This window comes from Neovison vison, chromosome 3 (assembly GCF_020171115.1).
Source record: "Neovison vison isolate M4711 chromosome 3, ASM_NN_V1, whole genome shotgun sequence".
Lineage (NCBI taxonomy): Eukaryota > Metazoa > Chordata > Mammalia > Carnivora > Mustelidae > Neogale > Neogale vison.
In genome coordinates, this window is record NC_058093.1 from 14,270,854 (window position 1) to 14,296,715 (window position 25,862).

Consider the following 25,862-nt stretch of genomic DNA (forward strand, 5'->3'; position numbering starts at 1 on the left):
TTGCCATTTCCAGTATCTCATCCTCAGTGAAGTTTGTATATTGTGTTAAAAACCAAAATTCATCTCAATCAATTTGAAGATCTCATTGGTTTCATTCAGTGATTTATTAATCAGGAGTATCCATCTAGCTAATAGAAAGGAGCTGTGAAGAACTGAACAAAATGGGAGACTTCAATAGGTAAAAGGGGGCAGAGACAACGAGCAGATTACCTCATGTTTGAGGGACAGAAGTCTATCAGGCAGATTACCTCACTAGTGCTGATCAGGAAATTCCAGATTTACTGGTTTGTGGCAGAAGTTGAAACTGCACTTAGGTTGTATAGTAGGTCTTGAGTTGGTGATGTGGGGCTTGGCACAGGTGATTCCATTTTGGACCTGGGATGTATTTGTGGTGTGTGTTTCTTTCTTTTTTTTTTTTTTTAAGTTTATTTTTTAATAATAAACTTTTAATAATATTTCCACCTAGTGTGGGGATCAAACTCATGACCCAGAGATCAAGAGTCCCTCGCTCTACCAACTGAGTCGGTCAGGTTCCCCCCTCTCTCTTTATTTTTAATTAATTAATTAATTAATTAACGTTTTAAAAGTAGGCTCTATGCCCAGTGTGAAGCCTAGTGCAGGGCTTGAACTCCTGCCTCTGAGATCAAGACCTGAGCTGAGATCAAGTCAGACGCTTAACTGACTGAGCCACCCAGGTGCCCCCCTTTCCCCAAACAATTATTAATAATATTAATATTAATAAATAACATTATTAATATTAATAAATAAAATTATTATAATCATAACGATAAGGAGCTAGATATTAGCAAGAAAGTAGCAACAGAGATATGAGGAGGAGATGATGACTTAGGGACTGTTAAAAGTGTTCCCTAACTTTATGGTTTCATATGTGATCTCTATTCCAAAATGAGCATTAACAGGTATAATATTAAAAGATAACGTACCTAAACTGAAAAACAAAATTAACATCTTCTTGAAATAGAAATGCAAAGTGTTGTGCATAACCAAATCATAGGGACAGAAGTTGGCAACAATGAGCACAAAATAGGTTCTTGTAAGATTAAGGGGGTACAAAAATGACCAAGTGATAAGATCAGAACCAGCGTTTCAGCTTAAAGCCAGGTTTTGTTTCTTCTTGAAAGGAAATAAAAACAAGCACCTCCCCACAAAAACCCCAACTCCCCCCACCCAAAAAACCCAACCCAGTTTCTTGATTCTTGGGCCTAGGATTTGTTTAATAAATTGTGGACCTAAGGAATATGAAAATGAAGACACAAATCCTTATTACCAGGAACTTAACTAGGGTCACTGGATTTGTGACAGGATCTGCAACATCCCCCAAATTTTTGCAGGGTTGAAGTTGCAAAATGCCATTATAGGAGCTAGTTCTGTACTAAGGGAAACAAACACCTGACACTGTGCTGGAGAGGAGGTGGTGATTAGGGAATTGGGGGAGAGAACAAACAAAAACTCTGAGCCTGAAAACTTAAATTTCAAAACATAATGAAAAAAATCTAATACTGAGGAAGCTCATTGGAAATGAACCAGAAGTTACAAGAAAGAAAGAAAGAGAGAAAGGCACCTATACTTCTATGTGGGTAAAAAAAATCTGTGTGAAAAACTTAAAGAAGGGGCACCAGGGTGGCTCAGTGGACTAAATGTCTGCCTTCGGCTCAGGTCATGATCTCAGGGTCCTGGGATTGAGGCCCACATCGGGCTCTCTGCTCGGCGGGGAGCCTGTTCCCCACCCCCACGCCTGACTCTTTCCCTACTTGTGATCTCTGTCAAATAAATAAATAAAATCTTGAAGAAAAAAAAAAGGAAAACATAAAATACAAATTTATAACCTTGGTTTAGGAAAGGATTTCTTTTAAAAGTTACAAAAAAAAAAAGAATAAAGAGTAATTTAATTTTATTAAAGTTTAAAATTCTGTGCAACAGGAGATACTACAGAGTGAAAAATGGAGCTACAGATTGAGAAAGATATTTGTAACATATATAATCAATTAAGGATTATTACCTAAAATATGAAAAACACCGTTAAACTAACAGGTTAAAGGAAAAGTGGGAAAGGATTTAAATAGGCAGTTCACAAAATAGACAACCTGCATGGTTAATAAACATCTGAATAAATACATCTGTTAATCAAGGAAATGCCAGAAAGAGGAATAAAAAAATTCTGGAGGGTCTGACATTAGCAATTAAATGCTGTCACTAGAATTAACACATCACTTAGGTTCTCAGTTATGAGGATGAGCAGATCTTGCCTGCTGACCTGTAGGACATGGAGGAAGATAAGAAATAAACCTTTTTTGTTGTTGTTGTTTTTTCAACTTCTGTTGTTTAAAGCCACTGAGATTTTGGGATTATTAGTGCACATAATCTAGTGTATTTTTATTGATAACAGGGAAGAAGTAAATGGCTTTGGGGGAGTTTAAGTATATATCCTTGTGTACCTTAAATTATTATATATGTGTATTACTTCAAAAAATAAAATTATTCTGGTTATTTCATACAGATTGGATTATGAGAGGGTGTAGAGAATCCAGTAGGAGGCTATCAGTGTTGTTTAGGCAAAAGATAATGACAACCAGAACTAGGATTGGTACACTGGATAGAGATTAAAACCTGTTTTGTAGATGAAGTCTAGAGGTATTTTGGAGGTGAAATTCATTGTATTTGGTAATTAATTGGATTTTATTATTTCTGCAATAGAATTTTTATGGTGACCATGCAATACTTTTGCAGGCCAAAATAAAGTTCCTAGCTAAAAATAATGAGGCCTGTAACAAGATTTCATTGTCCTCTGAGCCTTAAAACTTTTTCATTCCTTTATTATTATTTCTCTGAGGTAGTTTGATTTCTTCACTTCACTTGCATCTTTATTTCCATTCTCTTTTTAAAAAATACATTTTTTAAAAGATTTTATTAATTTATTTGAGAAAGAGAGAGCACAAACCAGGGAGAGAGACAGAGGGAGAAAGAAGGAGACTCCCAGCTGAGCAGGGAGTTCGATGCTAGCCTCCATCCCAGGAACCTGAGATCATGGCCTAAGCTGAAGGCAGACGCTTAACCTAACCGACTGAGCCACTCAGGCATCCCTATAAATAAGAATTTTGTTATGCCTCCATTGCATTATTATGAGAAACACCTTTTATTGTGTCGCCTACCTCCTATCCATACTACAGTTCTTCCACATTTTGAACAATCTAGTTTTCCCTAGGTGCTATTGCAGTGTCGTTTTTTACACGCTTCAAGAACTATAGCAGCCTCCTATCTACAGAACAAAATATAGTTTATAGGACACAGTATAACATTCTACTCTATTAAGCTTACCTTTTCCTGTTACTCCTTCTCTAATGCGCACACACATATACACATTCATTCTCTGTAGTTCATCAGAACTTAATGATTCATAGTTCCTATGCCTGTGGTTCTGTTCATATTGTTCTTGAATGCCTTTGTACCTGTCAATATCTTACTTGGCCTTTTTGGGTACATCATAAATCCTCCATCTAGAAGTTTTTGCGTGTGCCTGTGGCATCTTATTTGCTTCTGTCCTGACACTTTTATTCCAAAGTTTTTCCTTTTTTATTTTTCTGGCTGAGTTACTGACAACCAGTATTCACCCTGTTGCCTAGACCACAAATACAGTGAGCTTTGGTTCTTGATTATTCTTTTTAACTTCCATGCCTATTTCCACCAGAGCATCCAACTAGATGCCAAGGTAATACTCTTATTTCTATGGAAATTAACATTATCTAGAAACAATTATAGCATATGTAGCATACAGAAATTCTTTTCTTAACTCTTACAATAAGCCTTGAGTGATTTTTCTTATTCCCATTATCTAGGTGAGGGAACTAAAGTTCAAAGAGGCTAAGTAACTTGTACAAGGTTAAATGTTAAATTTTTTTGTGTGACTTCAGGGCCTGTGCTAGTTCCATTTGGCCCCACAAATATTTCTCTAATCTGTTCCCTTCTCCTTATTTTTCTCTGTTCCTGCCTTTATAATTTTTCTCTCTGGTTTATTGCATTAGCTTTCTAACTGGTACAATGCCTCTCTTCTCTTCCTCCCCCAATCTCTTTTTCATACTCTGCCAGAGTACTTTTCTAAAATACAAATCTTCGTTTTATTCTCCTGCTTAAAATTCTTCAGTGGTTCCCCTGTGGCTCACAAAATGAAGTTCAAACTCCTTATCATAGCACATCCATCATCTGGTTCCTGCTTACATTTTCAACATCATTTCCTACTACTTTCCCTTTCCCACTCTGCATTCCAGCAACACAGAACTGTTTATGCTTACTGGAACTTAACATGTTCTCTCTAAGCTTTTTGCTTTTGGAATTTTCCCCTTGCTTGGAATTTCCTTCTCTCCTGGCCTGCCCTGTAAATCCTTACTTCTGTACCACAGTTCAGCTCAAGCTGTGTTTCTGTGATGTGGACATTTAAAAATAATTCCTTGACGTTCTCTAGAGGAATGAAGGCTTATCTAAGTCCTTTTATTTTGCTTCTAGTAGAGCATTTACCACATTGTATGATGTTTTTGTCACCTATTTAACAAGGAATCTTGAGGGTAGAATTTTCTTTTCTCTGTTTTTTTTGGGTGTGGGGGGGTTGGCAGGTAACTCTACCCTTAACATGGGCCTCAAACTCATGACCCCAAGCTCAAGAGTCACATGCTCTACCGACTGAACTAGCCAAGTGCCCCATGGGTAGAATTTTCATCTGGAATTTAGGATAAGTATCTCTTTAATTCTAGTCCCTAATATAGTGTTTGGCTTAGTAAGTATTTATATTAATCTCATGGGATACCATAACAAAGTACCATAGACCTGGTGGTTTAATAACAAATTTATTTTCTCTTAGTTCTGGAGAATAGAGGTCTAAGACAGTATCCTAGGATGGTTAGGTTCTGGTAAGGGCTCTCATTCTTGATTTGCAGACAGCCACCTTCATACTGTGTGTCCCCATGGGTTTTTCTTGGTATGTGCATGTGGAGAGAGAAATCTCTCTTTCTCTTATGAGGCCACCAATGCTATTGGATTAGGACCCTAGGGTGTCTTTTATTATTCTTTTTCTACTACTTCATTTAACTTACCTCCTTAAAAGCCATTATCTCCAAATACAATCACGTTGGGGGTTATATTTTAATTTTGGGGGATATAGTGAATTTGGGGAGATATACTTTAGTCCATAGCAGTATTCAGTGTTTGTTGAAAGAATTGTTAAATTCTTCTTATGATTCACTGTTTATATGTTTGTCTTTACCATTAGATTATACATTTCTTTTTCTAAAGTAGGCTCCATACCCAGTGTGGGGTTTTAACTCACAATCCTGAGATCAAGAGTCATATACTCTATCAGCTGAGCCAGACAGATGCCCCAGATTATACATTTCTTGAGAGTAGGGACTGTTTCCTATTTTTGCATTTCTCAGACTTGAATATATGGATTTTTAAGAGTGGTTAAATGAGTTAAGGTAATCGCATTATATAATGAGATTATTGATGTGTTATTTAAGTCAGATAGATGCCTAAGCAGAGTTTCTGGCCTATTAATTTTGACTTTTTGTCTACTGCAGGTCTCATGTTCTTTGTCTTTATATTTCAAGGCAAGCATTATTATCAGTTTCTTACATATTTTTTCTTATGTATGCTGTTCATATGTAAGTCTTATATATATTTGTAGTTACAGGGTTTTTATCTTTAAAGATAATTATATAAAATAACTGGCACGGTGTAATATAATAGAGATTTTAAGTCCATAAATCTTAGTTTCCTTCCCCTTCCTTTCAGGAAGAGATGGTGTCTTAAGGATTCCTTTAGGATTCTTTCAGGATTTGCTGTCATTTTATAATTTAAAATACTTTTAATTTTCAGATCACATGTAAGTATAAAAGTAATATCTAACATCAGGTAATGAATAATTTTTTACCAGTTTTTTGAGATTAGTCTGTATCATCATGTTTCATTCCATTAGCTAGTGGTGCTTAATACGAGTGATTTTCTTTTTGCCCAGGACATTTGGCAATGTTTGGAGACATTTTTGGTTGTTAACAACTAGGGGATGTGACTAGGATTTACTCGAACATCCTACGATGCATAGGACAGCACAATTATCTGGCCCCAAATGCCAGTAATGCTGAGATTGGAAAACAGTAATTAGTGTAAATAATAATGAATTGAGTATAAGTCATGGCCTCTTTCATTCTTTCTGTAATTATAATATGTGTTCACTCTTCACTTGATGATTTTCTAATTTTAAATCTAAAGTGATCCTTGATTAGATGTTGTCTGATGTGCAACAGTTGTGTATATCTGTTCTTTCTCAGATTCTAATCTTAAAATATTTAATCTTATTGGGGCACCTGGGTGGCTCAGTGGGTTAAATCCTGTGCCTTTGGCTCAGGTCATGGTCTCAGGGTCCTGGGATTGAGTCCTGCATCGGGCTCTGCTCGGCGGGGAGCCTGCTTCCTCCTCTCTCTCCACCCGCCTCTCTTCCTACTTGTGGATCTCTCTCTCTCTCTCTCTCTCTGTCAAATAAATAAATAGATGTCTTTAAAATATATATATATATTTAATCTTATCATATGGTGTTGGCCTTTGCAAGTTTTCACCTTAATTAAATACATGCCAAATATAGTGGAAGGCATGTTTTTCTTAAACTAAAATGAAAAAGTGATTCTTAACTGTTCATTATATGTTGCCGCTTTTAAGTTTGACCTGACCCCATTCCATAGTCCACTGAAAGCTAAAATTATAAAGCTGTCTGCCATCTGGTAAGATAGCAAACGACTGCCTAGGATGTTCAAGAGTGTCATTTGCCAGATTAGGGGCAAGCAAGATCTGTGTCTAAACTTTACCTTTACCAGGCTCCTTAGGGATATTAATAATGTAATTTTTCTTTGGGTTTGGCAATTAGATGTGAAGGTGGTTCCTAATGGAAGTAAAGTCAGAAAGAGTAGGTGACATGAATATCTCTGGATTGAGTGATAATTTCAAGAAGATGTGAGCTTCATGGGGAAGGTAACAGAATGTTTTGAGTCACTGGTAGCCTTCACACTTACTGCCTCTTAGTTACCATCTTACTTCTCTGTTCCCTAGAACCTTCCTTACTGTTTGTATACAAGAGGAGAAACAGATTAGGAAATAGAAAGAGGGGAAATGACTAATTGATTTTGGGAAGTTCTGAGTGTGAGGCGGTTGTGAATTACCAAGTTAAAATCTCTGGAAGGTTTTGATATACTAATTGGGAGCTCAAGAAAAACATTTCATTCTGAGATTTCTATGTCATTAGTTAACAGCTGATATGTGAAGCTAATGAGTTATTCACAGGATGGAGTGTACAGTGAATAGAAAATAGTTCAGAATAGATACCTGGAGGTTACCAATAATTAGGAAGTCCACAGAGATCAAGGGGCTTACAAAATAGATTAAGAACTGGCCCGAGAGAGTAAGAAAATCACAATTAAAAATCAAGATTAAAAAGCAAAGAGAGAAGTATGGTTATTAAAGCCAAATGTCTTAGGGGTGAGTAATTGAATTTAGGACTAAAAAAAAGTCCACTGAATTGGATTAGAAAGTCCCTTTTAAGAAGTTTTGTTTTGGGTGGCTTAGATGGTTAAGCGTGGGACTCTTGGTTTTGGCTCAGGTCATGATCTCATGGTCCTGAGATTGAGCCTTGTGCGGAGTTTGCTTGTCTTACCTCCCCCTATGCCCACTCACCCACCCCAACCCTCATGCTGCCTGAGTACTCTCTCTCTCAAATAAATATTGGTCTTTTAAAAAAAGTTTTTATTGGAGTACAGTTGGTTTACATTAAAGATGTATAGATAAACTTCCACTTAGAAATACATTAGTTACTCTTAAAATATTCATTACTTCAGGAACTTCTTAGGAAATAGGGCAATCTTTTTCGTTCTGATTACTGTCTTACAAAGGGCATTGATACATTAGGATTAGGGATATTGATCAATGCATACAGAACTGTACAATCTTATGTGGTAATCCTGATAGGAAAATGGGCATATAAACTTGCTACGTATAGAAGTAAACTTATGGAGCTCCAGCAATCAGAGCTTCCAGACGTGCCTCTCTCCCGGTTTCCTGGAGTTTCCTCGCAGCATGGCCCCCAAACGCCAGTCTTCGCTCCCGCCTCAAACGAAGAAACCGAGACAGCCTCCTGCCCCCAAGCCAGGGCAGACATCAACATCTCAGCACTTGCATAAAGGAGAAAAAGAACAGCAAGAAGCAATTGAACATATTGATGAAGTACAAAATGAAATAGACAGACTTAATGAACAAGCCAGTGAGGAGATTTTGAAAGTAGAACAGAAATATAACAAACTCCGCCAACCATTTTTTCAGAAGAGGTCGGAATTGATCGCCAAAATCCCCAATTTTTGGGTAACAACATTTGTCAACCATCCACAAGTGTCTGCACTGCTTGGGGAGGAGGATGAAGAGGCGCTGCATTATTTGACAAGAGTTGAAGTGACAGAATTTGAAGATACTAAATCAGGTTACAGAATAGATTTTTATTTTGATGAAAACCCTTACTTCGAAAATAAAATTCTCTCCAAAGAATTTCATCTGAATGAGAGTGGTGATCCATCTTCAAAGTCCACTGAAATCAAATGGAAATCTGGAAAGGATTTGACGAAACGTTCAAGTCAAACACAGAATAAAGCCAGCAGGAAGAGACAGCATGAGGAACCAGAGAGCTTCTTCACCTGGTTTACTGACCATTCTGATGGTGCAGATGAGTTAGGAGAAGTCATCAAAGATGATATTTGGCCAAATCCATTACAGTACTACTTGGTTCCCGATATGGATGACAAAGAAGGGGAAGGAGAAGAGGATGATGATGATGATGATGAAGAAGAAGAAGGATTGGAAGATATTGATGAAGAAGGAGATGAGGATGAAGGTGAAGAAGATGAAGATGATGATGAGGGGGAGGAAGGAGAGGAGGATGAAGGAGAAGATGACTAATGGAACACTGATGGATTCCAACCTTCCTTTTTTAATTTTCTTCAGTCCCTGGGAGCAAGTTGCCGTCTTTTTTTTTTTTCCTTTTTCTTTTTCTTTTCTCCTCTCGTGTTCATTCGCCCTGTTTTTTGAAGTCTCCTTTTTCTCTCCCTTTATACCATGGTTCTCAGCTTATTTTGGGGGGAAATACCTTGAGCAGAATACAGTGGGAAAAGAATCTCTACCCCTTTTTGTTCCAAATTCATTTTTGTCCCTTCCTGTCTTGACAAAAACAAAAACTTTATGGAATCAACACCACCGTGCTCTGTGGAAAAAAAGAAAAACCTTCTGCTCCCTTAGCTCTGCTGGAAGCTGGAGGGTGCTAGGCCCCTGTGTAGTAGTGCATAGAATTCTAGCTTTTTTCCTCCTTTCTCTGTATATTGGGCTCAGAGATTACACTGTGTCTCTATGTGAATATGGACAGTTAGCATTTACCAACATGTACCTGTCTACTTTCTCTTGTTTAAAAAAAAGAAAAAAAAAACTTAAAAAAATGGGGTTATAGAAGGTCAGCAAAGGGTGGGTTTGAGATGTTTGGGTGGGTTAAGTGGGCATTTTGACAACATGGCTTCTCCTTTGGCATGTTTAATTGTGATGTTTAACGGACATCCTTGCAGTTTAAGATGACACTTTTAAAATAAAACTCTCTCCTAATGATGACTTGAGCCCTGCCACTCGATGGGAGAATCAGCAGAACTTGTAGGATCATATTTGGAATTGACATTCTCTATTGTAATTTTGTTCCTGTTTATTTTTAAAATTTTCTTTTTGTTTCACTGGAAAGGAAAGATGATGCTCAGTTTTAAACGTTAAAAGTGTACAAGTTGCTTTGTTACAATAAAACTAAATATGTACACACAAAAAAAAGAAGTAAACTTATGAATGACCATTTTAAAGATTTTACTTATTTATTTGAGAGGGAGCACGAGCAGTAGGGAGGGGCAGAGGGAGAAAGAGCAGGGAACCTGATGCGAGGCTCGATCCCAGGACTCTGGTATTATGATCTGAGCCGAAGGTAGATGAGCCACCCAGGCACCCCATGGATGACTATTTTAGATAAATAGTTATTGTTGTGGGTTGAATTATGTCCCCCCAAAGGATATGTTGAAGTTCTAACCCTCAGTGCCTGTGAATTTGACCTTATTTAGAAATAGGGCCTTTGCTGATGTAGTCAAGGTAAGATGAGGTCATACTGAATTAGGGTGGTCCTAATCCAATATGACTAGTGTCCTTAAATGAGATAAAGACAGACACATAGGGGGAATGTGCTGGTGTGATGATGGATTCAGAGAGTGGAGTGATTCCATCTGCAAGCCAAGAAACACTCAGAGATTGTTAGCTAGAAGTAAAAAGAGCCAAGGCAGGATTCCCTTCTACACATTTCAGAGGGAGCATAGCTCTGCCAACGCCTTGATTCTGGACTTCTGGCCTCCAGAACTGTGAGGCAATACATTTTCATTGTTTTAAGGCACTCAGTTTATGGTAGTTTGTTATGCTAGTCCTAGGAAACTCAATACAGCCATTGACTCCTTAGCTTTAATGATGATGAAGAGATTCAGTAAGATTGAAGGTAACTCTGAATTATTGAAAAATTGAGTCTTTTAAAAAATTTTAATTCAGTTAATAAATATGTAATGTATTTTTGGTTTCAGAGGTACAGGTCTGTGATTCATCAGTATTATATAATATCCAGTGCTCTTTACATCACATGCCTTCCTCAATGTCCATCACCTAGTTACCCCATCCTTTCAACCCCTACCCCCTAGCAACCCTCAGTTTATTTCCTATGATTAAGAGTCTCTCCTGGTTTGTCTCTCTCTGATTTAATCTTGTTTCATTTTTTCCTCTCTTCCCCCATGATCCTCTGTTTAGTTTCTTAAATTCCACATATCATTGAGATCATATGATAATTGTCTTTCTCTGATTGACTTATTTTGCTTAACATAATACCCTCTAATTCCATCCACATCATTGCAAATGGCAAGATTTCTTTTTTTGATGACTGTGTAATATTCCATTGTGTTTGTGTGTGTTTGTGTGTGTGTGTGTGTGTGTGTGTATCACATCATCTTCATTTGTTGAGGGACATCTGGGTTCTTTCTCTCTATAGTTTGACTGTTGCGGACTTTGCTGCTATAAACATTGGGGTGCAGGTGCCCCTTTGGATCACTGCATTTGTATCTTTAGGGTAAATACCCAGTAATGCAGTTGCTGGGTCATAGGGTAGCCCTATTTTCAAATTTTTGAGGAACCTCCATGCTGTTTTCCAGAGTAGCTGCACCAGCTTGCATTCCCACTAACAGTGTAGGAGGGTTCCCTTTTTTCTCCACATCCTTGCCAACATCTGCAGTTAACTGACTTGTTAATTTTAGCCATTCTGGCTGGTGTGAAGTGGTATCTCATCGTGGTTTTGAAAAAATCTAGTCTTCTGAACCAATTTGTCTGAAGGTCTTAATTGAAATCCAGTGATGTTTCTGGACTCACCTGATTTCATGACAAGGAGAGACTGGCCTTTTCAATTATTGTGGCCCTGTAAGTCATATCTGCTATCAGCTGGTATCTCCTGTAAGTCATATCTCCTATCAGCTGGTACATCTGCTAGGGGTCTGGATCATGAATAATATTTTTGTATTTTAGATTAACTCTCTGTAGCCTGATACTTTTTTCTTTGTTTCATAGTGAAATTTGTTGATATATATGCTCTACTTCATTAATGTTCTTTGGGGAAGTTGCAGTGGTTTTAACTGGATTAAAGCCATAGTTTTGTTTTTTGCTTTTTTTTTTTTTCTTTGAAGAAAGTATATAGTTGCTGGACAGCAGAGAGCTTTTTGCTAGATGATTAAAAGATACTCAACAGATTTCTTTGTTTGCAGTGTCTTCCAAGCCTCCAGATGTACTCCTTTAAGATTAAATTTTTGAGCATTTCCCATTAAAAAGTGCACATATTCACCTGTATTACATTTCAAAGCCTTTAGATTTAGAACCCCTGAAACTGAGGTTAAGACTAAAGCTCAGTTCATTAGAGGTATTTAATCATAGTGATTGTGGTAGAACAGGAGAGTAAACAACTCTTGGAAGGAAGAGCAATGATGCTCTTTTGGGTAATATTCTCCTGATGGGAACCATGGCCTAGATCCTAAGAGTTTCTATGCTGGGGCCCAGGCTAAATTAATGACTTGGGATTTTCAGTTAATTAATTTTTTTTTTCTGGTGAGGATAAAGTATTGAATTTTTAGCAAAGGCTTAAATTTGTTATTTTCTGAAGAAAAATAATATAGTGATAGAGATAACAAGTTGGAAGTATGGAGAAAGTATAACATAAGGGAAATTATTTACAAGTGAACTTGTATTTCCCATACTGGTAACTGATTGTATTTTCTCAAGAACATTGTCAGAAGTGTTAACACAGTTTATAACAATGATCATAAATAGCAGATATATACAAATTAATTGAGTGAAGTATCAATTCTAGGAAATAAATATCCACCCATTTATCCTCTGTATATAGGCATAGGTGCCAGTGGTATATGTGTGTAGGAAACAGAATCACCCTCCATACCCTTACCTGCCCCAACAAGTTCTTTAATATAAAAATGAACACAGGGATGGGAGTTAGCTTTAATTTGATAAAAAATAAAGCCTCCTGGCAAAAGAGGGGAAGTGTAAAGTCAGTTGCAGTTAATCTAGCCAGTGGATTGGGAGCAATAAGAATCCATGTTTACTGTGTTTTCATTCAAAAAGATAATTTAAACTAAGCTGTACTTCATTATGGTTCAGGAGAGTTTTGTCTTCTGAGCTTCTGAGTTGATCTGTGGGCTGTGACTAGCATGAAAAAAAAAATAGCACATAGTAAGAAAAGGAATTGTATCATGAAATTTGTGTTTCACATATACGTGTAAGTATGTGTGTACCAGATAATAACTCAGAAAAGCATTTCTTAGGTTGTTTAAGTTAACTGTATAATGGCACATCACTGGAATAGTGATAATAAATTGGTCATTTTCATGAAAAAACTATTTTATTTTGATAAAGAGATCTCATTTGCTTCTTGACCTTGTGATTTGCAACAGTGCATGACCTGTCTTTTGAATTACAGTTTACCCTTATATAATACCCTTATATAATATTATATATAATAATATAATATATAATTATATATGTAATACCCTTATATATACATATATAATACCCTTATTTGTATATACATATGTATATAATACCCTTATATATACGTATATATATCTCCATGTTTTTTATATCCATGTTTTCTGTGTACATATATATGTGTATTTTATATGTATACACGTATATAAATACATACGTGTATACATATAAAATACACAAAACTTTTTTGAAGTATGTGGGTCCTCTTACATGTGGATTTTTTGGGGGGTATAAACACAGTGTGTACTTTTTCTTTATTATGATTTCCTTAATATTTTCTTTTGTCTGGCTTACTTTATTTTAAGAAATCAATATATAATACATATAACATACAAAATCTGTGTTAATCAACTTTATGTTATTGGTAAGGCATCTGGTCAACAGGAGGCTGCTGCTTAGGTTTCGCAGGAGTCAAAAATTGTATGTGGAATTTTGACTGCACCCTTAACTAACCCCCATCTTGTTCAAGGGTCAACTGTAGTAAGCTCCTGAAAATATATAAATAGATCATCTATCAGAGGTGTTACATATAGGATGAATTACTGCTTTTTAATGGAAATTTGACTTCCCTGGTTCTTTCTAAGTAATATTTCATATTTCTAACTTTTTATGGTCCTATTCCTAGAAAATGATGTATTCTTTTTGTACAGCCTTGATCTGTGGGTGTGTTTAACTTTTTATAGCTTTCTGTGTTTGCAGTTTTTCTAGGTTCAGTGTGGGGGAAAACAGCAAGGAAAAATGTGAAACAAAACTTTTTGTACCTTAAGCATGAATTAGAGTTTAAGAAAACTTGGCTCTGGCCAAGCAACAATAAAAGATTTGTCTCACCTCTCTTCACTCCCCCTGCAATAATCCACTCCCTCCTGAAGTTTCTCCAGCTGTACTGAAAATAACCTCAACCTGAATTGGCTTTGTCAGACTTGGCAGTTTTGTAAGATACAGGACTATATAATTCTTTACTAAATCTTTGCAAAATATTTTGTTTTGCAGTGGGAATTGTGCATCAGAGCTTGCTTTTTTATTTCCATACTTTCCCATGTCATCCAAATGGAAAATTCTTCTTTGTAGTAAATTAAAATCTCTTTTTGGGCCTCTCTCAAAGTCCTTTAAATTTACCACTTTCAGGAATTTCAAATGATTTTTTATATCTTTTCTTTGTATATTTTCAGTTGTTGCAAATAAATTTTAAGATATTATATATTGCTTAATAAAAGTATAATATTCACATGTAATATTTACTCTAACAGTTTTATAAGAAATAATTTACATTTCATATAATTCACCAACTTAAATTGGAGAATTCAGTGGTTTTTATCATATTTAGCATTCTTCAACTGTCACCATGGTCAATTTTAGAGAATTTAATGACCCCCAGAAGGAGCCCTATACCCATTAGCAGGAATTCTTTATTCATTCCTTCTTCCAGCCCTGGCAACTACTAATTTACTTACTATCTTTAAGAATTTGCCCATTCTGGACATTTCATATAAATGAAATAATAGAATGTGTGACCTTTTTTGTCTGGCTTCTTTCAGTTAGCATAATGTGTTCCAGGTTTATCCATGTTATAGGAAGTATCATTCACTCATTTGTTTTTATTGCCTAATATGCTCTTATGGGTATACCATATTTTATTTATCCATTCATCAATTAATGGATACTTAGGTCACTTATATTTTTTGATTATTATGAATAATGTGGTCATGGCTATTCAGGTACAGGTTTTTGTGTGAATATATGTTTTTATATCTTTTGGTTATATACCTGAGAGTAGAATTGCTGGGTCATATTGGTTGAGTTGTAAGAAGTCTTTTTATATTTTGGATACTAGTCCTTGATAAGACGTATAATTTGTATTTTTTTCCCCTTATTCTTGGATTGTCTTCACTTTCTGAATGTTGTACTTTGTTTTTTTTAAACTTACATTTATTTTTTTTCTTTAAAATTTTATTTAAATTCAAGTTAGTTAACATATAGTGTAGTAATAGTTTCAGGGATAACATTTAGTGAGTCATCATTTTCATGTAACACCCAGTGCTCATTACAAGAAGTGCTCTTCTTAATGCCCATCACCTGTTTAGCCCATCCCTCACCCACATCACCTCCAGTAACTCTCAGTTTGTTCCTTAGAGGTAAGAGTCTCTTATGGTTGCCTCCCTCTCTGTTTTTCCTTCCCTGGATGGTATACTTTGAAGAATAAAAGTTTTAAATTTTATTAAAGTCCAAATGACCTGTTTTTCCTGTTTTGTTTTAATTGTAATTTTTGGTGTTATAGTTAAGAAACTTTCATCTCATTCAAGGTCACAAAGATGTTTGTTTATGTTTTTCTTTTTCTGAGAATTTTATAGCTTGAGTTCTTACATTTAAAGTGTATGATCTTTTTTTTTTAATAAGAGAGGAGGGAGGGACAGAGAGAGAAAATTTTAAACAGGCTCTATGCCCAGTATGGAGCTTGATGTGGGGCTCAACCTCACAGCTCTGAAATCATGACCTGAGCCCAAATGAAGATCAGATGCTTAATCAACTGAGCCACCCAGGTGCCTTAAAGTCTATGATCCATTTTGAGTAAATTTTTGTATATGGTAGGAGGTGGGGGATCCAACTTTATTTATTTTTAAATATTTTATTTATTTGTCAGAGAGAGTAGGGTGCACAAGCAGGCAGAGGCAGAGAGAGAAGCAGGCTCCCCACCGAGGAGCCCAATGCGGAGCTCAATCCAGGACCTCGGGATCATGACCTGAGCTGAAGGCAGAGGCTTTAACCCACTGAGCCACCCAGGCGCCCCATAAATGGAATTTTTAAAAAAGATTTATTTCAGAGAAAGCATAGTGGGGGGACAGAGGGAGAGAATTTTGAAGCAGACACCCTCCTGAGTGTGGAACCTGACACAGGGCTTGATTCCACAACCCATGTGATCATGACTTGAGCCAAAACCAAGAGTTGGCGCTCAACCATATGAGCTACTGAGGCGCGCCTGGAATTTTTTCTTAATTGCACTTTTGTATTGTTCGTTGCTAGCTTATACAAATATAATTGATTTTGTCTATTGATCTTGTATTCTGCAACCTTGCTGAAATCATTTATTAGCTATAATAGTTCAGCCATGTTATGGCATGTATCAGGAGCTCCTTCCTTCCTTCCTTCCTTCCTTCCTTCCTTCCTTCCTTCCTTCCTTCTTCTCCCTCCCTTCCTTCCTCCCTCCCTCCCTCTTCTTCCTTTCTTCCCTCCCCTCTTCCTCCTTTCTTTCTTTCTTTCTCTCTCTCTTTTTAAAGATTTTATTTATCCATTTGACAGAGAGAGAGAGAGCACACAAGCAGGGGGAGGAGCAGACAGGGAGAGGGAGAAACAGGCTCCCCACTGAGCAAGAAGCCCGATGCAGGGCTCGATCCCAGTACCCTGGGAATCATGACCTGAGCTGAATGAAGGCAGACACTTAACTGACTGAGCCACTCAGGTGCCCCTCTTTCTTTCTTCCCTTTCCCTCCCTCTCTCCCTTCCTTCCTCTGTCCCTTCCTTCCTTCCTTCCTTCCTCCCTTCTGCAAAAATACAAAACATAAAATTCACCCTGCCATCACTTTGCAAGTGTGCAAGCAGATGCAAATTATTATGCAGCGACCTTTCTACTTTCCCTTTGTATCAATTTGACTGCTTTAGATACCTCATGTAAGTGGAGTGGTGATTGTTAGGGGCTAGGTGGAGGGGTCCAGAGTTTCTGGGTTTAGAGTTTCAGTCATGAAGGCTAGGAGGGTCTGGAGATCTGTTGTATACTTGCAATAAGGAAGTCAATCTCTTGCATTAGAGCCTCACCTTAATAGTCTTTTTGTGACTGCTTTATTTCTCTTAACATAATGTCTTCAAGACTCATCCATGTTACAGTATATGACAATATTTCCTTCTTTTTAAAAAGGCTAAATAATATTTCATTATATGTATATACCATATACCACATTTTCTTTATCCATTCATGTACTGATGAGCACTTAGGTTGCTTCTACTTCTTGGCAACTATGAAAAGCTGCAGTGAATATAGGCAGTGAATATAGGTGCTATGAACTGAATTGTGTTGCCCCCCAAATTCATATGTTGAAGCCCTGTGCTCCAAAATGACTATATTTGAAATAGGATGGGTAAGGAGGTGATAACGATTGGGGTGGGGCCCTAATCCAGTATGTTGGTGTCCTTATAAGAAGAGGAAGAGATACCAGAGCACACTAGTTTGCACTTTGTCTCTTTCTCTCTTGCTCTATTTTGTATGGATATGATGAGAAGTTGGCTGTTTCAAGCCAGGAAAAGAGTTCTCACTGGAGAACTGGATTGGCTGGCACCTTGGATTTAGACTTAACAGCATCCAGAACTATGAGAAAAAAGCTTCTATTGTTTAAGGACTTTTAAAAAATTATTTATTTATTTATTTATTTATTTATTTATTTTAGAGAGGAAGAGAAGTCGAGCGAAGTGAGGGCAGAGGTAGAGGGAGAGAAAGAATCTTCAATCCCCATTAAGTGTGGGGCCGGACATGGAGCTTGACATGGGGCTTGCTCCCAGCAGCATGACCTGAGCCGAAACCAAAAGTCAGATGGCCAACCAACTGAACGACTCAGGCACCCCAAAGTTTCTCTTGTTTAAGTCAGTTTGTGGTATTTTGTTATAGTAGTCTTACCTGACTAATAAAATAGCTGTGCAAATATCTCTTTGAGATTTTATTTTCAGTTCCTTTGGATGTATATTCAGAAGTGAGATTGGTGGATCATATAGTAGTTCAATTTTACATCTTTTGAGGAACCTCCGTATTATTTTTCATAACATTTGTTCCATTTTACATTTCCACTAACAGGCCCAAGAGTTCCAATTTTTCCAAATCCATAGTAACACTTGTTAGTTTCTTTCTTCTTTTTTTTTCATAGTGGCCATTTTAATGGGTATGATGTCTGGTTTTGATTTGCATTTTCCTCATGATTAGTGATGTTGAGCATCTTTTCAAGTGCTTATTGGCCATTCATATATCTTTTTTTGAGGAATGTCTATTCTAATCCATTTCCCATTTTTTAAATTGGTTGTGTTTTTTTGGGGGGCAGGAGGGGCTTTGTGTGTCTACACTTGTATTGCAGGAGTTTACATATTATGGATATCAATTCCTTATCAGATACATGAGTTGCAAATTATGGATATTAATCCCTTATCAGATACATGAGTTGCAAATATTTTCTCCCATTCCCTAGGTTGCCGGTTTACTCTTTTTTTTTTTTTTTTAAAGATTTATTTATTTATTTGACAGAGATCACAAGTAGGCAGAGAGGCAGGCAGAGAGAAGAGGAAGCATGTTCTCGGCTGAGCAGAGAGCCCAATTCGGGGCTCGATCCCAGGACCCTGGGACCATGACCTGAGCCGAAAGCAGAGGCTTTAACCCACTGAGCCACCCAGGCACCTCGCCTTTTTTTACTCTTGATAGTTTCTTTCTCTGGGTAGAAGTTTTGAAGTTTGACATAGCTCCATTTATCTGTATTTGCTTTTGTTTCCTGTTCTTTTTGTATCTTACCCATGAAATCATTGATAAATCAAATGTCATGAAGTTTTCCACCTGTGTTTGATCCTAGGGTCTTTGTAGTTTCAGGACTTACATTTAGGTCTTTTCTTCATTTTGAGTTGTTTTTAATATATGATATAAGGTAAGGAAGTGTCCAATTTTTTTCTATGCATTTGGGCATCTGGTTTTCTTACCACCATTTATTGGAGACAATTTTTTTTAATTAAAAATTTTATTTTGTATTTATTATAGAGAGAGAGGGAGTGAGAGAGAACACAAGAGGGACAGAGGGAGAAGGAGAAGCAGACTCCCTGCTGAGTAGGGAAAGAGACACAGGGCTCCATCCCAGGACCTGGAGATAATGACCTGAGCCAAAGGCTTAACCGACTGAACCACCCAGGCACCCCAAGAGAAAGAATCTTAAGCAAGCTCTATGCTTCTCATGGAGACTAACACAGGGCTCAATCTCAGTGACCTGAGATCATGATCTGAGCCAAAATCAAGAGTCAAGATGCCTAATTGACTGAGCCACCTAGGCGCCCCTGTAGCTTTGTAAAGTTTTGTAATCAGGAGGTTTGAGGCTTTCAGCTTTGTTTTTCTTTCTCTGGATTGTTTTCGTTCTTCAGGGCCTTTTGAGATTCCATATGAGTACTTTTTTTTTTTAATTCAAATATTAATTGTATGGCCATATCACATTTTATTAATGCATTCATTAGTCAATGAAAATTTGAGTGGCTTCCAAGTTTTTTTTTCTCTTATGACTAATTCTGCTATGAACATTAGTGTACAGTTATTATGTGGGTATATGTTTTCAGTTCTCTGGGTACATACCTAAAAGAGTAATCATTGGGTCATGTGGTAGTTCTATATTTAAGCTTTTGAGGATCTGCCAGACTTTTCCTTAAAGTAGTTGTACTATTTTATATTCCCACCAGCAGTATAGGAGGGTTCCAATTTCTCTACATCCTTGTCAACATTTCTATTGCTTATAGCAGTCTTGGTGGGTGCTATTGTAATTTCCTGGATATATCACATAGAAAAGTCTTTCAGGATTGGTACAAGAAAGAACATGCTGGGATGCCTGGGTGACTCAGTTGTTTAAGCAGCTGCCTTCAGCTCAGGTCATGATCTCAGGGTCCTAGGATGGAGCCCCGCATCAGGCTCCTTGTTCATCGGGGAGCCTGCTATTCCCTTTTCCCATGCTAGTCATTCCTCCGCCTGTGCTCTGTGTCAAATAAATGAGATCTTTAAAAAAGAAAACAAAAGAAAGAATATGCCTTTTTGTTTAGTTAGATTTCTAAACAGGATATTTCTATTGGTACGTCTCTGCCCACTGAGAAGAAAAAATTGCATTGTAATATTCTTAGAGCAGGGTTTTTCTACTTTGGCACTGTTGACACCTTGTGCTGGATAATTCTGTATGTGTGTGTATGGGGGAAGTGTATGTGTATTGTAAAATTGTTAGCAGCGTTCCTGGTCTCTATTCACATATGCTGGTGTCACAACTGCCTGCAGTTGTGACAAGTAAAATTGTCTCCAAACAATGCCAAATGTCCTCTGGGGGGTACAGTTGTCCCTGGATGAGGACTTTACTGAAAGAAATACAATCATATCCTTTTTTGTCAGTCTAGATTTTGCTATTTTTGTCATTCACAGGAATGTTTAACTTTGCTCAGCAAAATTTTAATCTTACAAGTAAGAAAACTGAGTTATTGCTTTAAAATCTTGCTAAATAATTCCCAAGGGAGTTTTTCCTCATAGAGTTTAAACTTATATTCATAGAATAGAGTTTTTTTGTTTTCTTTTTCTTTCCCTTTTTTTTTTTTGTTTAAGATTTTATTTATTAATTGAGAGAGAGAGTGCATGAGAGGGGAGAGGTCAGAGGGAGAAGCAGACTCTGCACTGACCAGGGAATCCCAATGTGGGGCTCGATCCACATGACCTGAACCGAAGGCAGTTGCTTAACCAACTGAGCTACCCAGGTGCCCTCTTTTATCTTATGTTATTGAATGATTAATTTTGAAATAAAGTATTTTGGGTACATACTCTTCTGAAGAAATTTTTAGAGTTATGTAACCGAAGATGTTGAGTTATACAGGACCTTAAAGAAAGTTCAACATTTTTTTTGATTTCTAGATTGAAACCTGGAAAAATTGTGTAATTTGTTTCAATTAACCTTGTAATCTGCTTGGTGACAGCAGTAAGACCAAAACACAGAGGGGAGGTGGGTGACAGGATGGTTTAAATAGGTGATGAGAATTAAGGAATGTACTTGTGATGAGCACTGAGTGCTGTGTGGAAGTGTTGTATCACTATATTGTACACCAGAAATTAATATTACACTGTTACGTTAACTAATGAATTTAAATAAAAACTTAAAAAAGAGAGAGAGACCTATGGTGGTTTTTTTTTGGGGTGGGGGGAAAGGAGAGCGTTTGCTTGTTTTTTGTTTTTGTTTTTTTAAGTGGTAAACGTAGGTTTATTTAATGTGTAGGGATGGAAAGATTAGTTTGCTTTTGGGTAAAAGTTATAGTCTCATTTCATACCACGCAAATTAGTGACAGATAGATTATAGTGATAAACAGTAAAAAATAGTTTAAAAAAACAGGCAATGAGAAAATAGAGTAAAATAGAAATCAACATTTTAGGGTACTGAAAATATTCTGTATGATATTGAAATGATAGAGATATTTCATTATATATCTCACGAAACCCATAGAATGTACAAGACCAAGAATGAACTGTAGGCTTTGGGTGACTATGAAATGTCAGTGAATTTTCATCATTTGTAACAAATAGGTGGCTTAGTCAGTTAAGCATTCGATTTTTTATTTCAGCTCCTGTCATGATCTCAGGGTCGTGAGATAGAGCCCTGTGTTGGGCTCCACTCTGGGCATGGAGCCTACTTAAGATTTTCTCTCTTCCTCTGTCCCTCATCCCCACCTGCGCTCTAGATAAACAAATGAACAAATGTACCTCTCCACTAGGGGATACTGAAAGTATCACACACGCATATTGGCTATGCGTGTGTGAGGGCTAATGTATACAGGAAATACCTGTACCTTTTGAATTTTGCTGTTAGCCTAAAACTGCTCTGAAAAACAAATAGTCTTTAAAAAAAAAAAAGGGAAGAACTAGTCAAATAAAAAAAATGTAGATGTGAACACTTACTGAATCTCTGAAAAGAAAGAGGCCTTTATTTAGTGTGATGGGAAAATAAACTAAGAGAAAATTTTTTTTTTAAGATTTTATTTATTTATTTGAAAGAAGGAGATACACAGCGAGAGAGGAAACACAACCAGGGGGAGTGGGAGAGGGAGAAGCAGGCTTCCTGCTTGAGCAGGGAGCCCGATGTGGGGCTGGATCCCAGGACCCCAGGACCATAACCCAAGTGAAAGCAGACGCTCAAGGACTGAGCCATCCTGGCATCCCCTAAGAGAAAATCTTGATAGATTAATAATATAAAATTGGGCCTTTTGCTTTTTAATAAAACAATATTTCTGTCTTCCATTATGTCCTTAGGAAGACATGTTCTTTTGATTCCCAGGTCAGCACTTTCTCCAATGCACCATGTTTTATTGAACTAGAAAGTTTTCCCCACTCAATTTAATTTGCTCTATTCTTTCTGGAATCAATTATATTATAAAAGACACAGTTGTATGTATAAATAAGTAGTTTGGTATGATTTACATAAGAATAAACAGCTGGGTAAAGTGAAAGCCTAGCACTTTCTTTTATTCTTAGATATTTGGGAGCAGATACATACACTTGTCTGCCCGTGTGTATGTATCTATTATTATAATGACATTTGACTGAATAGTACGTATATTTTACCTAGGACTTTGGAGGTGTTTTTAGTTTGTTTTGGTGGATAGTGGATAGTAGGTTCTGGCTGGGTTGTCAGCTTAGTTTTTGTTTTTTCTGTGCAGGACTGTTGAAGTTTAATTTAAATAAAATAGCACTCGCCCTTTTAAGTATTCAGCTTGTTAATTTTTTTTTTTTTAAGATTTTATTAAAGAGAAAGAGAAAGAGCAAGCATGAACAAGAGAGGAAGGGGAAGGGGCAGAGGGAGACACAGAAGCAGACTTCCTGCTGAGCAGGGAACCTCATGGGAGGTTCAATCCCAGGACCACATGATCATGACCTGAATCAAAGGCAGACATTTGACCAACTGAGCTACCCAGGTACCCTTCAGCTTGTTAAGTTTTCGCAAATGAATATGGTTGTGTAACCACCACCACAATCATTAAGAACATTTTCATCCTTAGAATTTTTCCTCTTGCCTGTTTACCCTTGCTTTCTGCTTTCACCCCTTGCTCCAGACTACCATCAGTGTCTGTCTCTGTAATTTTCAGTCTCTATAATTTTATCTTTAGCATTTTTTATATGTAAAATTGATTATTAATTTGTGTAATAAATTAATGTAGGACTAAGTGTTCACTTAGAAGTATGTCTTATGCCTTTTCATCTTTAAAAACAAAAAATAGGCTCCTGAGTGGCTCTGTCATTAAGTATCTACCTTCAGCTCAGGTCATGATCTCAGGGTCCTGGGATCAAGCCCCATATCAGGCTCCCTGCTCAGTGGGAAGCCTTCTCCCCCTCTCCCACTCCTCCTGCTTATGTTCCCTCTCTCAATGTCAAATAAATACATAAAAATCTTTAAAAAAATTAAAAAATAAAAACAAAAATATAGAGTCAGCTGGGTGGTTCAGCAGTTAAACGTCTGACTCTTGATTTCGGTTTAGGTCATGATATCAGGGTGGTGAGATCGAGCCCCTTGTCTGGCTCTGTACTGGGTGTGGAGCCTGCTTGGGATTCTCTCTCCCTCTCCCTCTGTCCCTTGCCTTCTCTCTCTTACTCTCAAATTAAAAAAATAATAATAAAAATTTAAAAATTAATGACTAAGTTTCGTGGTAAATTAGGCATTTTTGTATTTGTGTATGTGTATTTGTATTTTGTATTTTAATACATGGAGTTATATCATGTGTATTCTTTTATGTCTGACTTATTTCATTAGGATATGATTTTCAGATTCACCAGTGTTGTTACATGTATCTGGAATTCATTCCTTTCTATTGCTGAGTAGTATTCTTTAGGCTGTTGTGAATAATACTGTTGTGAATGAATATCTTGTATACTAGTCTTTGTGAGAACATATGTTTTCATTTCATGGAGTACTTAGAAGGGAAATTGCTAAGTGGCATAAGTATATGTTTACTTTTATAAGAAACTGCCCAACTTTTCCAAAGTGTCTGTACTGTTTAGCATTTTCAGTAGCAATGTTTGAGAGTTCTGATTGTTTCACGTGTTTGCCTGGGTTGCTTTTTTGGTTTGTTTATATATGTGTGTGTGTGTGTGTATGTGTGTACACACACACACACACACATATTATATCATGGTTTTTTAAAGACTAGTAAGTGTGTTCTGTATGTGGAACTTTTTTGGGTAGAAATATTTTTGTGGAGGTTGCCAGAGTTTTTTTTAGAGCAGTAGAGATGTGATCAACTTTGGATCAAACAGTCCACTCTTTGGTTCATCTTTAAAAACAAAACACTCTCTTGAGAGAGAGAGTGAGAGAGAGCATGAGAGGGGAGAAGGTCAGAGGGAGAAGCAGACTCCCCGTGGACCTGGGGGCCCTATGCAGGACTCGATCCCAGGGCTCCAGGATCATGACCTGAGCCGAAGGCAGTTGCCCAACCAACTGAGCCAACCAGGTCTCCTTATTCACCCTTTTTTACCTATAGAATTAGCTCTTCATTTAGAAGTATATCTTAAGCTTCTTGATCTCTAAAAAACTGAACGAGATAACTTTATTAATGAATTAGGCTTTTGTGCAAAGAATAGTAAATATGTGACATCTTTGCTACATTCCATCAATATATACTTCAGGACAGTGCCTCACTCCTTTTATTTTTACTTGTTTATTTTTTGAAGTATTTATTTATTTATTTATTTATTTATTTATTTTTCATAATCCCAAAGAGCCCCTTAAGCCCAGCATGGAGCTCAAACTCACAACCCTGAGATCAGGAGTCACATGCTTTTTCGAGTGAAGCAGCCAGGTGCCCCTCAGTCCTGTTTTACTTTTTTTGTTGTTTGTTTTTTAAAGATTCATTCATTCATTCATTCATTCATTTTGGAGAGCACATGCATGTGCATGTGAGTGGGGAGAGGGGTGGTGCTAGAGGCAGAGAATCCTAACAGATTCCGTGCTAACAATGGAGTCCAACTTAGGGCCAAATCCCAGGACCCATGAGATCATGACCTGAGCCAAAATCACAAGTCCCATGCTTAACCTCCTGAGCCCCCCGGGTGCTACCCCTCATCCTTTTATTATAGATATCCTTCAAGATATATAAATATAATCTTATATAAGCCCCTTAAAACTTGAGGATTAGTATACTGGGTGCCTGGTTGCTCAGTTGGTTAACTGTCTGCCTTCAGCAGAGGTCATGATCTCAGGATCCTGGAATTAGGCTCCCTGCTCTGTGGGGAGCCTGCTTCTCCCTCTGCCCCTCCCCACCTCTTGTGCTCTCTCTCACTCTGCCCTCTCTCTCAAATAAATAAACATTTTTTTTCTTTTAAGATTTTATTTATTTATTGGTCAAGAGAAAGAGCACAAGCAGAGGGAATGGCAGGTAGAGGGAGAGGGAGAAGCAGGCTCCCCACTGAGCAAGGAGCCTGATAAAGAACTCTATCCTAGGACCCTGGGGTCACAACCTGAGCCAAAGGCAGATGGCCAACTGACTGAGCCACCCAGGCATCCCCCAAATAAATAAATCTTAAAAAAAATTAATATACTACTGAGAATTCTGTGTAATTAAATATGTGCAACAACTTTTAATTTCTAGAATTTTATATTTGCTTCTGTTTTTACTAGTTAATTGTCTATCTGTATACCATAGTGATGGGCCTATTAGACCTTCAGTTTTGATGTCATTTTAGTTGTATATAATAGTGTACTAATAATACCAATTCCTAATCTCACCACATTTTGGAATATATGCTTCTAGTCCTTTTACAAACACACACACACACACACACACACACTTTCTCTCTCTTGTACATTAATGAACAAAAAAGAAATTATGTTGTGCCAGTGTTTAACATGGTGTTTTCCATTTAAAAAAATTATGTAGTT

The 25,862-nt window shown here is 37.1% G+C and overlaps 2 protein-coding genes across 2 annotated transcripts in view; both read left to right on the forward strand.

Moving 5' to 3' along the window:
* Window positions 1-25,862, forward strand: part of BMPR2 (bone morphogenetic protein receptor type 2) — a 211,954-nt gene that overhangs the window by 56,582 nt on the left and 129,510 nt on the right. The window lies entirely within an intron of this gene.
* LOC122902205 (protein SET-like) lies at window positions 8,065-9,690 on the forward strand. The gene has a single exon (XM_044241331.1). The coding sequence runs from the start codon at window positions 8,128-8,130 to the stop codon at window positions 8,995-8,997; it is 870 nt and encodes a 289-aa protein (XP_044097266.1). The 5' UTR covers window positions 8,065-8,127; the 3' UTR covers window positions 8,998-9,690.